At 43.6% G+C, this 17,629-nt stretch overlaps 1 protein-coding gene across 2 annotated transcripts in view; it reads left to right on the top strand.

The window, feature by feature from the left end:
- The window catches only part of DOCK1 (dedicator of cytokinesis 1), a 315,244-nt gene that overhangs the window by 67,952 nt on the left and 229,663 nt on the right, over positions 1-17,629 (top strand). For both annotated transcript variants that reach the window (XM_061478569.1, XM_061478568.1), the window contains exons 22-25: positions 1,043-1,177; positions 4,686-4,794; positions 15,833-15,903; positions 17,295-17,401. In XM_061478569.1, coding sequence (XP_061334553.1) covers positions 1,043-1,177; positions 4,686-4,794; positions 15,833-15,903; positions 17,295-17,401 — 422 coding nt within the window. The remainder of the gene's footprint in view (positions 1-1,042; positions 1,178-4,685; positions 4,795-15,832; positions 15,904-17,294; positions 17,402-17,629) is intronic.

Below are 17,629 nucleotides of genomic sequence, written 5' to 3'. Positions count from 1 at the left end.
CCAAAAGTCCATTATTTTGGCTGTCTTAAGGATTTCTCCATGGTTAGGATCTCTGCTGCCTCAAAAGGGTGAAGGATGAAGCATCCTTGAGCATCTGGTTTTATTAACGCGTGCTGAAGGTGGCCCTTGCACTGGTGTAGGCATAGAGAGCATCCTCCCCTCCTTAAATGCAGGGAGGCAAGAGCAGGGTTAAGCTTGAGGATTCTGGATTTCCTGGAGTCTGTCTTGACTTGTGTCCATGGGCATGACAAATCCCTTCTATTCCCTGCCTTTTATTGCACAAGGTTAAGGAGCTGTTGCATTGACAGTATCAAAGTAGTTATTAAAATTCTGAGGCAGTTTCTCCTATTTAAATAAATCCCCATATATCAAGATATCTGCCTAATCTATGTTCTTCTCCGTTAGTGGTATATATTGTTTTAGTGTGGATGTTGAAACGTGCTGTAGCTAGGATGGTTTACAATGGAATTACTTTCAGTTGCATTAAAATTGTGATTGATGCTCGTTGGGAGGGAGGTAGCTGAAATGGCATCGTTTTTAAAGGGATTTCACTTTCAAGTTTGATAGACTCCAAAATGTGGAATAAGAGCATTTCCAACTGATGTTAGATACATCTTTGAGAAGTAAATTTCACAGATTGTAGCCCCAAATCCCTGTGTAAAGGGGAAGCCCTGTTTAATGAAGAAACTCCTATTTAATGAGTTTTAATTCTAATAGTTTGTATTTAATTTATTTGGTTTTATTACTTCAATTATTATTAGTAGCAGCATCTTTGTAATAACCCAAATCTGAATATCCTGAAATAGCCAGCAGAAAATAAGCCTGAGACGTGCTGCATTGCTTGTGTGTCGAATGGTATTACGGTCGGTGTCTTTTCTTTTTACTCAAGCATAGTTTGCAGCTACTCACCAGCCAACCCAAGAGCATAAGGAGTTCATTAGTTGTACAAGTAATTCTGTAGCTTGTTGGGCACATAATTGTCCTTTCAGGATAGGAGTTCTTCTGTGTGAGCTTGTAACTTGTGTTTTCTGTATTTAAACAGGAAGCTGACTAAAGTGTTGAAAACGTACGTGGATAACGCGGAGAAGTGCGGGATCACAGATCAGCTCTTCAAAGCTATGAAAGCCTTGGAGTACATCTTCAAGTTCATAGTCCGGTCCAGGATATTGTTCAATCAGTAAGTGTGGTGGATGCTGAAACCTGTCATTCCCATTGCCAATATAGCTCCACAAGGGCCAAAATCCTATAGTACGAGTTAAAGTTGCTCAATATTGTAATGTTTTAGAAGTATCTGGGACTTATTTCAGAAGACGGCTATTCCTGAGGGGGCAAGCCAGATATCCTGAATAGAGCTGTACATTTTAAGTACCGCACTGCTAAAATCATGTATTTCAGCTGTCTATAGTTTAGGTCTCTGAACAATTAAAGCTTGCCACTATTTGGGAAACTGCTGTTAGGAACTGTCTGGTACTGTGGCTGGAATGTTGAAGGTGCTGAGTGTTCATACATTCCTGTCCCTCATCCAGGCCTGGGCTTTTCTAGTGGCAAAAGGGGCTACAAGAAGCCTGGAGAGGGGCTTTGGACAAGGGCCTGTAGGGACAGGCCAAGGGGAATGGCTTTAACCTGCCAGAGGGGAGACTGAGATCTGTAGCAGGGGGTTGGAACTGGAAGAGTTTTAAGGTCCTTTCCAGCCCAAACCATTCCAGGATTCTGTGGTTGGATCTGTGGGGCCCTGCAGTCTCAGTAGGTTTCAGTGAGTGAGATGGGAAAGTGGGAAGGAAGAAGGGCTGCAGAAATCTCTTCTTTGAGAGTGATAGGAGAATTACTGGCTTTCTGTGAAAGCTCTTCCTTTGCTGTCCAGTGTGGCAGGGGGTGCTGGGGGCCTGTTTTGTGCTCCTTACTCAGCCTCCTGCATGCTGAACACATTGGTGCTGTCTGCATCCATCCGTAAAGCCAAGCACAAATAATTGTCCTGTTAATTTTGAAGCCAGGCCTCTGTTTTATACACAAAATATTAAAGAAGCTATAAACCAAACTGATAATGTGTCCATCCTCACCGAGGTTCAATACTTTTACTGCTTCTGAGCGACAGTAACAACCTTATTACAAGGGATTTATGTAGAGCTCTGAAGTCATCAATTCCACCAACCTTTCTCTAATTGAGAGCTTGTAATTTGTTTCTGTAGGAGTCTTACTGTGAGATTCATAAAATACTGAATGTCACTTACACTGCTACGGGTCCTACAAATCACTTTAAATCAGAAAAAGAAATAATTATCCCTTGCTGCAGATTAGATTTACAGACAATATGACCCTCTAGTATTGGCCATTGGATTTCCTCCTGCTAAGCACTAATTCGCTGTTCTTCAGCACGGGGAAGACACAGCTCTCAATGACAGGGGATTAATTAGCAAAGCTCCTGAGCTGAAGGACGCCATGATTTGCTCTGCTGTAAGACTCCAATCCTGCCTGAGGTGTGTGATTTGAAGTGATTACGACGCAGGATTGGAGCAACCTTCTGAAATATCAGCAGTGTTTCACTGGCCAATCACAAGGGGCCAGCAGAATCTTCCATTAACAAAATATTGCATGTTTTTAACTCTGATAATACAGTAGGGGACTAAATATATGGAGTATTTCAGTAATATAATTGCAGGCAAGCTTCAGTTCTGGATAAATCCATAGAAGCCTCGCTTACCTAGTTAAAGACTGGTGGCAAATCTATTTGTTCAGTATATCAAGGTTTATAAAGGCAAAACACTATAAGTGAACTTTAGCAATAGCTTTATTTGGTTTACTCAGTAATGATCCCAGTGGTTGTGTTGCATTGCACAGCAGTCTTAACGTTTTGAAGGCAGTGCTAAAGGGTCGACTTGGTGTAATCCTGGTTTGCTCACAGTGCATGAAAGCATTGTGGCTATCAGGTGTGTTAAACACATGTTAATAACTGACAGGAGAAACCCATTGGTGACCTGCTTATTTTTATTACTATTTCCTTTTTGAAACACCAAGCTCTTTTGAAGCACTTTGAATTATTGGACTCTCAAGTTTAGTTACTCTTTCTGTTGGTATTAGTTTCACCTCCCTAATTTGTTCAGGGGCACCCTGAAATCCATTAACAAAATTGGGAATTCACAAGTAATTTCTCCTGCATAACCCCCACTTTTAGCCTAAACGGGGAATAGAAGCTTGTGCAACAGAACAGCTCGGTTTAATGTTTTTCTGTAGCATACATTTCCCCTGTGTACTGGTGAAATAGCATTTTTTAGTACCTGTGGCTCCCACAGGTTTATGAACACAGCATTAAAAATGATACATATTAGTTTCAGTGTAAAGCAGCAAGAACATTCTGAAGTCCATGTTTGACCCCTTTCCTCCTGTGGTAGGTGGCTCAAGCCAGGTTGGATGGGACTTGGAGCAACCTGGTCTAGTGGAAGGTGTCCCTGTCCACGGCAGGGGGTTGGGACTGGGTGAGCTTTAACATCCCTTTCAACCCATACTGTTGTAGGGTTCCATGATAAGCACTCCTGTTTAGATTTGACCTGGATGCCATATTCTCCTTAGCTTCTCCTAAGCACTGATTTTGGGGGTGTCACATTGCCTGTGTAGCTGAGGTTCAAGAAGTGTATTTACAACAGCCTTTATTGTAGGTGAGTTGTACCTACTGCCGAAGGTGAGGAAAAACATATAAAGGATTTACGTAGTGGTCTTCTCCTTTCTTATTTCTTGGTGGGAGTTGTCTCATCCTACACCTGAAGCAGAGATCATTCTGCATTCAAAATATCCAAGAGTGTTTCAGTAACACTCATTCCTGTGCTGTACTGAAGCAGTGGACCCAAGTTCCTCACCTTAGCTGGATGGTTTTTGACTTTAGTGTTGCTCAGGTGTCTCAGGGCAGGTTTTATCCCCCTGAAACCATCTGGTAGAGAGAAGGACCAAGAGAGAAGAGGAGCCCCTATGGGCAGATCAGCTGTAAGAAATCCCTCTGAAGGCACGGGGACTTGCCTTTTGAGCTTGAGTTGTGGAATAGTCGTTCTGCTGCGACATCTGTACTGACTGTATTTGGAAACTGCTTAACTAGTTCAGTGTTAGTGAGCCAGGAATGAGAGTTGAAATGCATTTTAACTTCAGTGTTCCCTTCCCATAGAAAAAATAACTATGATTTTTCTTAGCAAATAATGGGTTGATGGGTTTTCTCTTTATCTTCCACAGAGTTTAAGGTCACTCACCTTAGGCCATTGGTAGACTTTAATGATTGCTGGCAAGTTGTCTGGATGCTTTCTGGCCTCATCATCAGAGAGCTGCTTGGCATTGGGCCTCCCAGACATCTGCTCGCTGTTGTGCAGGGGCACGAGACTCTATCCCACTGCTGTGTGGGCACACGGAATTGGGTCGGCGCTGAGGGATTCGCTGTGACTTGAAGGCAGAGACAATACTGGATGTGGCATTTCACATGGGAAGCTTGAAAACAAGAATCTGCTGTTCCTGCTGGCCCAGCTCAGTCTGTCTGGCTTGTCTTTATTGTTTTTTGTGAAAGGAAACTCTTGGTTCAGTGAAGAAGCTTGCAGATATTCTTGAACCTCAAAAAACATGAGTAATGCAGCAAATTATCATCTGTCATTTGGAACCAGAATTAAAACTCTGTTTTAGTTGGGTTGTGCTTATGGAACCTAATTCTCTTTCAGACTTTATGAAAACAAAGGAGAAGCAGACTTCAGGGAGTCTCTGCTGCAGCTCTTCAAGTCCATCAACGAGATGATGAGCAGCATCTCTGATCAGACTGTCATAGTGAAGGTACGTACTCTCCAGATCTCCATCTTGACTTTACTTTGGGGTCCTAAACCCACAGGTAGGTAGTACATGAGGTGTATGCTTGTGTTTATGCCCATAAGTATTTTACTTCAAATGTGGTTAACATTTAGTGCTTCGAGTGAAGGGTTGGTGACTAAGGAATGTGCTTCAAACAAGTAAGTTTACTTAAATTGCTGCAAATGCCTCACTTTGATTTTTAAAGGAAAACTTAATTTCTCTTTTAAGGAAGAAATAAGCTATTTAGCTTATTTAACTTGTATAATCTTAACATTAAGGTAATTTTAAGGCATTATCTTTAAGATGCAGATGACAACGTACATCCTCATGTTCTTATGCACTTATGCACTGACAGGCTGAGAGAGCTGGGCTGGTTCAGCCTGGAGAAGAGAAGGCTCCTTAAGGGGAGACCTTAGAGCAGCTTCAGTGCTTAAAGGGGCTACAGGAAAGCTGGAGAGGGGCTTTGGACAAGGCCTGTAGGAACAGGCCAAGGGGAATGGCTTCAACCAGCCAGAGGGGAGACTGAGATGAGCTCTTAGGCAGAAGCTCTTCCCTCTTATCTTTCACATCCCTTGTCAGATTTAATGCTAGCTGGGCCTTAGCTTTCCTGACCTGGTCCCTAGCTTCCCAGACAGTAGCCCTGAGTTCTTTCCGTCTTTTTTTCTTGTCCCTTTAAAAAACACTATCTGCTTTTGGTCACATTGACTGACTTGTGGAATTGGGAATGTGGTCTCCAACCTCAAGTGAACATAGGTATTGATATCAGAGGTTAGAAGCACTGAATAAAAGGACCAGTATGTTTTTGTACCCGGGAGTCCAAGGTCATTGCATCGATACCAGTCTCGCATTCTGTTAATGAGCCTCTTCCACCATGGAGAAGTACAGAGCCTGTCATACATGTGTTTGATAAGCTACACCTTGAAGTTTTCCTTGTGGTTCCAAATAGTATTTATAAAAGGCTGTAACTCTTGACCTAGCTGTGCTGAATTAGCTGAGAGATGATGGTCAGAACTGGGCTAAGAACTGGGCTTGAATTTAGGGAGAGTTTGACACTAGGACTCCTCCCGCTCAGATGTGCAATGGTTGTGTTAGAAGAACATTCTACAGCAGCTGGGAGGCAAAGACAGAAGTCAAGTACTGCACCAGTGCAAGAGGTTCCTCTTGAAGGGAGCTGGGATAAGTAGAGCAGGAGAACACCAAAGTCAAAGACACGGGTGCGCTGTGGCCAAGTGCCTGCAGGTCTCAGGCTAGTAATAACCATACTGAGCAGACAGCATAAATAGTGGGGATAAAGCTACTGAGTTTGATTATTTGATGGGAGACTGAGACTGTATTATCTGATAACAAAACAGGGATATTGCATGTTTCAGGGAAGAGGTATTTTCATTTCATTGACAAAGCATCTATTCTGAATGGAAATGGGGAAGTTTGAGTTAGTGACTTGGAGTGTGCTAGCTGGTGCTCTTCAAATAGCATGCTTTCAGATTACCAGCATTAGATGTAAGGTTTATTTTCCTGAGCCTCATTTGTGAGGCCTACTCCAAGAAGGCAGATGAACGTGGGCTTTTTCCTTACTCCACAGTTTACGTCTGGAAAGTATTAGATTAATATCCCCCAAAACACATTTGTTTTTCTTCACCCAGAATGCAGGAAAAGAAGACAAACTTCCTAGGAAAGGCTGGAGAGATGACACTACAGCAGTGTCTGTCCCAGTCCATGTGTTGTTTCACATTCAGACAGTAGAGCCCATCTGCTGTCTGCATTTGCCTATGTGAAGTACACTGGGAGATGAGGCATTGATAGATGAGCCAGTATGGGGCTGTCTGAGAAGTGTGCTTGTGGATGCATTTCAGAAGCCTTGACAACCTTTCATTCATTATTCATTGATTTCATCTTCTTTGGACTCTAATTACTTAGCTCTTAGAACACATAATTGTTAGTATTGGCTTTTTGCAGCTTGTGGAATTGCTTTTATTATGTTCAAATACCCACTGAAGCACTGCGGCTTCTTCAGGAACTGGAAATGTGTCCTCCTGTTGCAAAGAATAGAATTATTGGATAGGTGGATGAATGTGGGGTGGTTTTGAGAGGGGAGTGAGTAGGGCTTGTGTGCATCTTGGCTGACAAAGATGTCGAGTCCTGGGAGGGTTTCAATAACTATGTGAAATGGATGTGACATTACAGGCTTTGGTCAGCATCTTTGTCAGTGATCGTCCAATATCTAAAGGGACAGAGAAGAAACCTGGAGAGGGGCTTTGGACAAGGGCTTGTAGGGACAGGCCAAGGGGAATGGCTTTAACCTGCCGGAGGGGAGACTGAGGTGAGCTCTTAGGCACAAGCTCTTCCCTGGGAGGGTGATTAAGATTTCCTCAAAAGAGAACTGAGAGTTGTGCTAGGATTTAAGGGTTTAGAGACATTAAAGAGATCATGAATTTGTACCTTTTTTAGCATTATAGCTAGTCAAAACTTCATAGTGTAGGGGAGAATTTGTATCTGGAACTGAGGGTGCTGAGGCGCTGGCACAGGGTGCCCAGAGAAGCTGTGGCTGCCCCATCCCTGGCAGTGTTCAAGGCCAGGTTGGACACAGGGGCTTGGAGCAAGCTGCTCTAGTGGAAGATGTCCCTGCCCGTGGCAGGGGTTGGAGCTGGATGAGCTTTAAGGTCCCTTCCAACCCAAACCATTCTGTGGTGATTGTATGATCTGGAGCTGGTAGTTAAGCACCGTGCTGGTGGTGAGACACATCAGGAGGACCTCACAACCTCAAAATGTGAGCTGCAAGGTAGACAAATGTAAAGCGGGCCATCTCAGGAAGAGTGAATTCATCCCTATGGGATGCTTTATTTGCATCTGACAGTTGCAGTCTGGGGAGGACACCATGGAGTCATAGCTGACAGCTCTCTGGGCTCATTGGTTCCATGTGCAGGGGCAACCAGAGAAGCACCAGGGTGTTGGGGTTCAGCCAGAGGTACAATAAGAACAAGGCAGGGCTGCGATTCATTGGTTAGATAGCCTTGGTGCATGGGCATCTTGCACGCTAGGGCCAGGGATGTTCTTGGAAGGGTGGTGGAGCACTTCTTGTGCTGTTGAATACTCTGTTGAAGCTGTACAGAAACTAGTGAAGATAAGCAGATATATTTTCCGGTCCCTGTGTTATGCAACCAAGATCAGCAGATCTGGCTGCAGCAGTTTAAAGCTTATTTTACTGGTTTTAATATACATATTGGGGAAGCTAAGTGTGTACAAAATCAATCTGTTTGGAGAGATAAGAAGCTGACCTACACAGAAAATGAAGGTGCTTCACATTAGAAGAGAGAGATGCTTAATTCGTACATTAGCATATTTCCGTTTCTACTTGCACAAATTGTAATCTCTCCTGATAGTTTATCAACAGGAAGCAGAACTGCCACTGGAAAGTTTGTCGTGGAATGTTGGAAACTCTCCTCTTTGGGCTGGTTATCCTGAATTCTGCTTTACTGCAGCCTGTCTGTTAAGAGTAGCCTTCGAGCTGACACTGCACAGGGGAGAATGAATGGCTGTAGTCTTAAGTTCTTAGCAAGAATTAGTCTTTATCTATTCACATGTTTATGTCCTTGTGGAAGCTGATGGGTTGCTTCTGACTGTAGCTCAGGTCTTCAGTTCCTTAATATTTTTGCATTTAAATTGCCCCTTTTCTGAATTTTTCAAGGCTTTGGGTACATTTAAAATTAAGATTTCCTCAAAAGAGAACTGTGAGAGTTGTGCTAGGATTTAAGGGTTTAGAGACATTAAAGAGATCACGAATTTGTACCTTTTTTAGCGTTATAGCTAGTCAAAACTTCATAGTGTAGGGGAGAATTTGTATCTGGAACTGAGGGTGCTGAGGCGCTGGCACAGGGTGCCCAGAGAAGCTGTGGCTGCCCCATCCCTGGCAGTGTTCAAGGCCAGGTTGGACAGAGGGGCTTGGAGCAAGCTGCTCTAGTGGAAGGGGTTCCTGCCCGTGGCAGGGGTTGGAACTAGATGAGCTTTAAGTTCCCTTCCAACCCAAACCAGGCTGGGATTCTATGTTTTAATGCAGTAATTCTTAAAATCAAACTGGTACTTGAAAATAGCAACGTGTAATCTTTCTGCTTCTCCAACAATTACTGCCATTCATCATGCCAGTGCCTCACCACCCTCACAGTAAAGAACTTCCTTATCTCTACCCCGAACTTCCCCTGTTGAAGTTAAGGTGTGCAGCATTGGCACGCGCTCGTGGTTTTAATGACTCCAATGGAGTTGAGCTATCCTGGTTTTCCTCTTATTTCCTGCTACTGGCTGTGTGACAATTATTCCCTTAACCTTTCAGCATCTAAGCAGGAGCTCAGCTGAAGCCTAACACGATGCTTCAAGTTGAGATAAAAATGCAAATGTGTCCTGGTAATTTATTCTTGCATCCCTTGGAAACAAGGGCAGCTGAGCCAGCTGCATCGGGTTGATGAGCACCGTCTGATTTCGGCTGGCTTTGGAGGAGGGAGCTGAATGATTCTCAGCAGGGTTCTTGCAGTGTGCTCTAACGTTTGCTGTTACGTGTGATTTTGTGCTGCTGCTCAGGACGGCTGGGAAAAGACAACTTCTCTGTGCTTTAAATGGTCTTGATAGAGTAGGTGTGCATGTAAAATTACCCCATAATGTGACCACAGGGCTGAGATGGAAGGTGATAACATTTCACTAATGCAAATTCTCTTGTGTGTGTGTGTGGTGTTATAATAATCCTTGTCGCTTCTAACACAGGATACGTATTTCTCAGTATCCATTCTGTGCTTTTTCCCACTCTAATATGAAGCATTTACTCCTAAAGCCACAAGAAAACATTTAAATGAAGACAGGGACATACATTACAAGTTGCTGAGGTACCTGGAACAAAACAAAGAGACTGCATTGGTCTGCATTGGTCTTTTCCAGCAGGTTGAGTATTTCATGGCCATCATTTAAAATGAGCTGGGTAACAAAATGTAACTGCAGACTGAGGTTTCTGTGGCTCTTAGAACCTACATGGGAAAGTGTTACACTGGCAACAAACACAGTCTATAGAAGAGTGCAAGGCCACTGGGCTTATGAGCATGCTTAGTGCTGTTTTACACTGGATTTTGTGCTGGAGGCACTTGTGCTGTTGTGATTGGGAACAAATGATTGCTGTAGACTGGAGCAGTTCATAAATTGAGGTATTCCTGGGAATCGTTTCATCCAGCTGCTGACAGGGCTGGATTTGGCTGGATGAGCTTCAGCAGGATGGCATCAGGATGATGCTTGGGTAGGAGGTTGGTGCTTTGTGTTGAATGACACGAAAGCTGAAAATTAACATTAAAATCCTGTTCAAATTGAGTCAGGTAAAACAAATTCTGCTTCATCAAATGAAAGAGTTCATAAGAATATATTGTCTTTGGCAAGGATTGTATACCTAATTTTAAGACTGGGTGTGCAATTTGAAATGAATGACTTCAGAAAATGTCATTTTTAAATGGTGTAGTTTTGCTTTTTATGTAGTACAAAGAGCTTAAATCCTAGGCAAATCCTAGTATCCTATTTGGAGTACATATCCTTTAATATCCCATTTTTCAGTCTAATGACAACCTGAAGTTACTATTGCAGTTTTCTTCAATAACTGCTGGAGAGAAGCTTTAATTACCATGTTTCTGACATTCCTTGTCAGTCTAAACCTAAGAATGGGATAAAAGAATGCTGTGTTCTTGCAAGACTGCTTTGTTGTACCCTGTATTGCTTTGTTTTCACTTACCAGTGACCAGTGTTATTATCACAGCCATAATTCCTGGTTTGTATTGATGAAGAGATTGCTCAGTGTTCTCAACTGTGTCATAAATGGAAGTAAATGAGTAAAACTCCTATAGTTTGCCTGTTATCCAAACTTATATCAGAGGTGACTTTAAACTACTTAAAGGCAACCCTGTGTTAAGTTAGTGTGCTTTCCTGTGACATAGAAGTGTTTGTGCAGACGATTTGCCTTCTACCAAGTGGCAGAAGGATGCTGGGTACAGTATCCAGGTGCAGTATCATGGCAGTGCCCAGCACAAACACCCCTACATGTACTGGGCTGATCCCCACATAGGGGTTCTGGGCTCAAGCACACACCGAAGCCGGCTCATGGGGAGCCTCTCATCACCCAACACCCCCAAGTCCTTCTCCTTAGGGCTGCTTCATCCAGTCTCTGCCCATCCTGTGTTCATGCTGGTCACTGCCATGATATTGCACCCGGATACTGTGCCCAGCATCCTTCTGCCGCTTGGTAGAAGGCAAATCGTCTGCCCAAACACTTCTATGTCACAGGAAAGCACACTGACTTAACACAGGGTTGCCTTTAAGTAGCTTGAAGTCACCTCTGCTATAAGTTTGGATAACAGGCAAACTATGATCCAACCCAGCCAGTCTAGGGTTCTGTGAATATAGTGTCATCCTTTTGTTCCCCTTCCAGCATCGCTTTGTGTTAATACATGAGAGTGTTAGCTCAAGTGTGGTAAAATTTTTAAGAGTATGTAATTTATGTTACTCCACAAGCTTTCCGATGTACTAAGTGCTACCAGATGTGACAAAGCAATGGAGATGCTTGCAAACAGCACTTGCTGAATGCACACACTGCAGCATCACTTTCTGCCTTTGAGACAGACCGTATTTAAGATCTGTCTCCAAGCAGCATATAAAATAAGCTGTATTTGTACTAATCTTGCAGTGCTTCTTAAGCATGTTTCTGAGCATATTTACCTCTGTATAGGTATGTTCTTCATGGCTTGCTATGGTGTTGGATTGTCAGTGTTCAAAAGTAATATATATGGCTTTTCAAAAGGTGGACGTAGGTGACTTTGGATGCTGGTGACTGAATGCATAAGGTAGTGCTGCTTTTTATGAGTGAAGTCATGTCCAACAAACATAAAGGTCTGCAGGAGCAGACTCCATGGCAAGTATTAGTCTGTCTGTTTCCATTCCCCAATTTAAAACTGTGGAGGGCTTTAGGGGAGCTGGGCTTGGAGGTCAGACTTATACCATGTCCTAGAGAAAACTAGGGTTTCCTTCCTAAGTAGCTTAAAGTCACTTCTGATGTAAGTGAGGAGAGAATCAGATTGCCTGGGCCTTGGTGGGATTCCCAAATGTAAAAATTGAGGAGCTTACATTTGCCTAAGGACGTGAAGAGGAGTTGTGCATCTGCCCTGCCATCTCTTTCTGGGAGGACTGCTAGTAGATACCTATCTTCATAGAATCATAATAGGATCATGGAATGGTTGGTGTTGGAAAGGAGCTTAAAGCTCATCCAGCTCCAACCCCTGCCACGGGCAGGGACACCTTCCACTAGAGCAGCTTGCTCCAAGCCCGTGTCCAGCCTGGCCTTGAACACTGCCAGGGATGGGGCAGCCACAGCTTCTCTGGGCACCCTGTGCCAACATCTAGCTACTCATATCTTCATGAAGAAATGAGAATCTTGGGTGCTGTTCTTAAGGCAGCTCCTCCAGGTAATTTTGGCAGTTGGGAATTTTGGGATTCATTTTGTTGTTATGAAAAATAAATGAAGTTTACTCAGTCATATGAAGCTTACATAGTCATAGAAATGTCTAGAACCTTTAGATCTGAGCAATGTGCTAGGTTTTTCCATTGCTAGATCCCATTCCTTGCCCATTCTTGTCTCATTAAAGCCTGTCTGGAAATGCATCATCATGCAAAGAAGAGCTGTGGCAGTGAACTGATGTTCAGAGGGACCACAAGTAGAAGTAACACCTCTATTGCACGTGGTCTTATCTATTCTACCTTCTTACCGTGTCTGAAGGTTCCCCCTGCCAACAAACATTTTGATGTGAGCCATCACTGAGTGTGTTTCTCCAACATGAAAATCCCCTATGTTATCTCGCTGCCTGCTCTAAAGAAGTCCAGTCATTAGCAGTTCAGTCATTACAAGTACATCGATGAATTTATCTTGGGGGTTGTGAGGGTTGGCTGCTCTGGAGAGGTGCTTGTGATGATTTAAGGAATAAGTTGCAATTATTGTGTGGAATGATGAAACCTTGGAATTTTGTCCTCTGTATTGGCTGTGACCATCAATTACTGCTTAATTTATTCTGTTGAAGGCAAAGCTTTGACTTTTCTGGACTTTATTATTCTCACTTAATGAGTTTTATTTCTTGGCATGCTTAATTGCCTTTTCTTATAGTTTAGAAGGGTATCCTTGAAGCACTATGCTCATTGACTTTGCAGTTCAATAGGTTGTATTGGCAGCTGGTTCATGTGTTAAGTGTCAGCTAATGGTTATCCTCATATGGATGCTCTTTGGCTGTGGTATAGTAACTTTTACCCATAGATGCAGTGTTCATAAGGGAGATATAACACATATATGTAAGTGTGTAAGGTTGTGTGTGGTGGGGAGAGGGGGTAGTAAGGGATGAGATGTACTTGGAGTTAGCTCACAGGCTGACGTGCACTTGTCATCTTGCTGATCCTTGGCTTGTATGTGAATCACATCCCAGGAGAAAACATCCAATAATATCCCACCAGTCAGTATAACAGTGAGTGTTCCAGGAAGTTTAACTCACTAAAAGGGAAAATGCAGCTGTTGTCCACATGATGCACTGTCTTGTTTCTGCTTTCCCCTTTGCCAGCTGTGCGCTTTGTGGTACTCACAGTGAATGATTTGGTAGCCTGGTAAGAGCAGTGATAATCTCTCTCTTGTTTTCCGGAGAGAGAAACCCCTTTGGGCAGTAACATTTTTATTGCAGCCCAGCTCAGAAGGATGTATAATTATTGAGTGAGTCAGTTGCCTGCTGTTTCCAGCTGTGTATGTGATGCGATCACATGGGAATCAGTGCAAAAACCTGTTTGGTTAAAAGTCAAAGCATGAAGGTTCTTCATTAGTGTGTTTGTTCTAATGTTGGTTTGGATTTTCAAGTGCTGGAACTGGGAAGTGAAGATTTCCATTTAGTTTGCCATGGCCTTCTTGCAGAAATGAGGAATTTGAACCTTTGTCCAGGTGGAAAGGAATGGAATTTAACTTCTTTCAGTAGGGGGAAAAAATAAACCAGACTGCTTATTTGGTTTTCTTTTCCTGATGTTATATGAAAACATGAGAACAGGTTTCATAACTGCTGAATTTACCATTCCTCACTTCTGTGTTCCAGTACCCTGGGAATAACCAGCATTGCAACCCTGCTACTGCTACCAAAAGATCTCCTTTCAGCTGCAGCTCCTAACAGAGTAAAACCTACAGTGAGAGCTGCTCTATGACAGGAGTTAATATCGACAAGAGGCTTTTATATAGACCTGGATTATGCAGATGCAGAGTTCATCACGTGGCTGCAGAACCTATTTGTCCGGTGATGCTGCCTGTCACAGTGGAGTCAGATGTGATTGGAAATTGGGGAAACACTTGCACAAATTCCTTTACTTTTGAAGCCATTAAACTTTAATTGCTCAGCCCATCAAGTAGAAGTTAAATTGCTGCTGATTGTTGTAACTACAGGCTTTAAATGGATGCTGTAAATAGTTTTACCTGCTAGTACTTGATGTAAGCTGTTACAGTGTTAATTTTAATGATGGCGCCAGCTCAGTGTGAAATCTGAATCCAAGATATAAAATGCAAGCTCTCTTTTAGTGCGTGTTACTAAACATTTATTGCTACGTGCATTTGAATGATCAGCAAATAAAAACCCAGCGATGGCTGCGGTTTATAACTGGTCATTAGAGTCCTCATCCATCAGAACACAGAAGCCTGGACGTAAAGGGGCTATTTGCATAACTACAGTTATGGGCTTGATTTCTGAGAGTGGAAGTAGTCCTTCAAGCTCACATGGAGATGTTGGATGACGGAGCTGGACAGTTTAAACGGCCTATGAATAAAAACTGGGATGCACTTGGAATCTGCATCTTGGCTATTGACATGCTTGGGGGCTTTGCTGTTGTCAGAAGTGATCAGCAAGTGTTGGCAAACTTTGCACGCTGGCTACTTGAGGTTGTATTGTGACTGTAATCGAACAATTGACCTCGCATTCACGAAGGGTGGAATTGGATTGAAAACGAGCAGGGTTGTGGCAGAGAAGTGTGGCTGTTTGAAAATAGAGAAGTGGTTTTGTACATACAGGTGAGGCAATGCTCCTTGGTGTCCCTGTGGCTCTTCGTACTGTTCACAGCTACTGCTAATATGGGTAAGATTAAAAGCCAAGACTTCTGCCTTAAGGTTTCTTAGGTAGAACATTTGCTTATCTGTTGTTGGAGCGAGTTTAGAAGAGGGCACAGAGGTGCTGTGAGGGCTGGAGCAGCTCTGCTCTGGAGCCAGGCTGAGAGAGCTGGGCTGGGGCAGCCTGGAGAAGAGAAGGCTCCTGAAGGGGAGACCTGAGAGCAGCTCCAGTGCCTAAAGGGGCTGCAGGAAAGCTGGAGAGGGGCTTGGGACAAGGGCCTGTAGGGACAGGCCAAGGGGAATGGCTTTAACCTGCCCGAGGGGAGACTGAGATGAGCTCTTAGGCAGAAGCTCTTCCCTGTGAGGGTGCTGAGGCGCTGGCACAGGGTGCCCAGAGAAGCTGTGGCTGCCCCATCCCTGGCAGTGTTCAAGGGCAGGTTGGACACAGGGGCTTGGAGCAAGCTGCTCTAGTGGAAGGTGTCCCTGCCCGTGGCAGGGGTTGGAGCTGGATGAGCTTTAAGGTCCCTTCCAACCCAAACTGCTCTCTGGTTCTGTGTCTATGTATTGATGCACCAAAAAGTTTCTATACTGTGTGGTAAGGAGCGGATCTGATAAGTGTCTAATTTCAGTCTGGGTTGTCAGTTTTACCAGCTTACTCATCTTTCACACCTTTTTCTTTTACATCTTTTAAATCTGAAAGTTTCATTTTCATTGAGTTCCAGTTTAGGTAACTTACCCCTGGAAGAATCTGCCAAGAGCAGGGCACAGGGGTTCAGCTGAAGCAGCAGAGAATGGTTAAGCCAGAACAGCCTACACTTGTGTGATTCTCTTTGTGTGCAGTCTTTGCATTGCCTTTTAAATACATGAATCTCAATCTTGTTTGTTTGTTGTTTTTCTTAGGGGGCAGCACTTAAATACTTGCCAGCTATTGTCAATGATGTGAAATTAGTATTTGACCCAAAAGAACTGAGGTGAGTAGAGTCCATGAAATGTGTAGTGTGAACTTTGTGTGCATCTTTACTGTGCGTGCACGTATAGACACGCATTAATAGAAACGCGTGCAGAGGCAATGAAATACGATCACCTGAGATGCTTTATCACTTTGGTTTATTACCTTTGTTCCCTTGCAAGTATTTGTAGGGCTGCACAAATAGCCTGTTTCCAAGTGACATGTACTGCATCGAGGTTTGACAAATGTCCTGACAAACACTGCGGTCCTGTTGACTACAGCCGTGTCATAAGATAGCAAGAATCATCAGTCAGGCAGCTGCCAGCACGCCTTGATGCTTCACTCTTTCGAGTATGAATTTAATGTAAAGAACTCTGTTCAGTGAACCCTGGTGCTGGATTGACAGTAGCTCATCAACACAGGAGCGTTGTTAGTGAATAGAGAAAGGGTAAGAGGAAGATGTCAGAGTGAAAAAGCAATAGAGAAACCAAATCAAAACCAGTATTTCAGGAGAACTTTTATTAACTTAAAGGTTAAAAAAGAACAGTTTCTCCTTCACAGTGCAACTACAGGGTGATTATGTTGGGAAAAATAGAACATATCATCTAATTTGATTGCACAAACCCATCTATGTTTTGCCTGTTTTCCTTTGTGATCTGTTGTGTCAAAATGAGGAAAAAGATGAAATAGGAATGAAATAGGTAAGTGTAATCCTCATCTAATGTTCCAATGGACTGAGGAAGCTGGCGTTTGCTTTCTGCTTCCTGTGTTGTGAAGTTCTTACGTGTACACGGATGCTTCCTGTGGGCTCAGGGGGTACATCTTAACTGTGGAGTTTCTGGATTCAGTATAAATTTTATGCATGATAATAAAAAGTACCAGGAAAAGAGACCAAATGGAAATCGGCAGGGTTTGGCCCATTTCACCTCAAGCACTGGGAAAAAGATGAGACAGATACAAGAGAGGGCAAAAGAAAGGCACAGAAACTAAAGGGTGTGAAGTGACAGGCCAAGGGGAATGGCTTTAACCTGCCCGACGGGAGACTGAGATGAGCTCTTAGGCAGAAGCTCTTCCCTGTGAGGGTGCTGAGGCGCTGGCACAGGGTGCCCAGAGAAGCTGTGGCTGCCCCATCCCTGGCAGTGTTCAAGGGCAGGTTGGACACAGGGGCTTGGAGCAAGCTGCTCTAGTGGAAGGGGTCCCTGCCCGTGGCAGGGGTTGGAGCTGGAGGAGCTTTAAGGTCCCTTCCAACACAAACCAGGCTGGGAATCTGTGGCTATTTACAAACTCTATTACATCTGGAAAAAATAGTTTGCTTGTTCCAAATGTGTGTAGTTGTTTCTCTTGTTCCGTTCTACTGGATGTTTATGTGTTTTGTAGTGATTAACATATCTTTTCCTGTCCCTTTCTACATAGCAAACTCTTCACTGAGTTCATCCTCAATGTTCCCGTAAGCCGGCTCACAATCCAGAAGCTGTACTGCCTGATAGAAATAGTTCACAGCGACCTCTTCACGCAGCATGGTAAGCAGGACCTTTGCAACCATTCAGCTGGCACATTATTCATTGTCTGCAGGACTCTGTTAGCACAGGGTTTGTCCTTGCTGCCAAACGTGGTGGAGGTTGGACTCAATTGAAGTCCTTCCATTAGAAGAACAAGAAGATTTCAAATACAAGAAAAAATGCGAATTGATGCTTGGTGCAGGTTATAAATCATAAAGAAGTGAGGCACTGGCACAGGGTGCCCAGAGA

This window comes from Pezoporus flaviventris, unplaced genomic scaffold, assembly GCF_033815535.1.
Source record: "Pezoporus flaviventris isolate CSIRO_AGI_PZ_B2104156 unplaced genomic scaffold, CSIRO_AGI_Pfla_v1 ptg000129l, whole genome shotgun sequence".
Lineage (NCBI taxonomy): Eukaryota > Metazoa > Chordata > Aves > Psittaciformes > Psittacidae > Pezoporus > Pezoporus flaviventris.
Note: the sequence above shows the minus strand (reverse complement) of the source record. Positions and strands in the feature narration are given on the sequence as shown.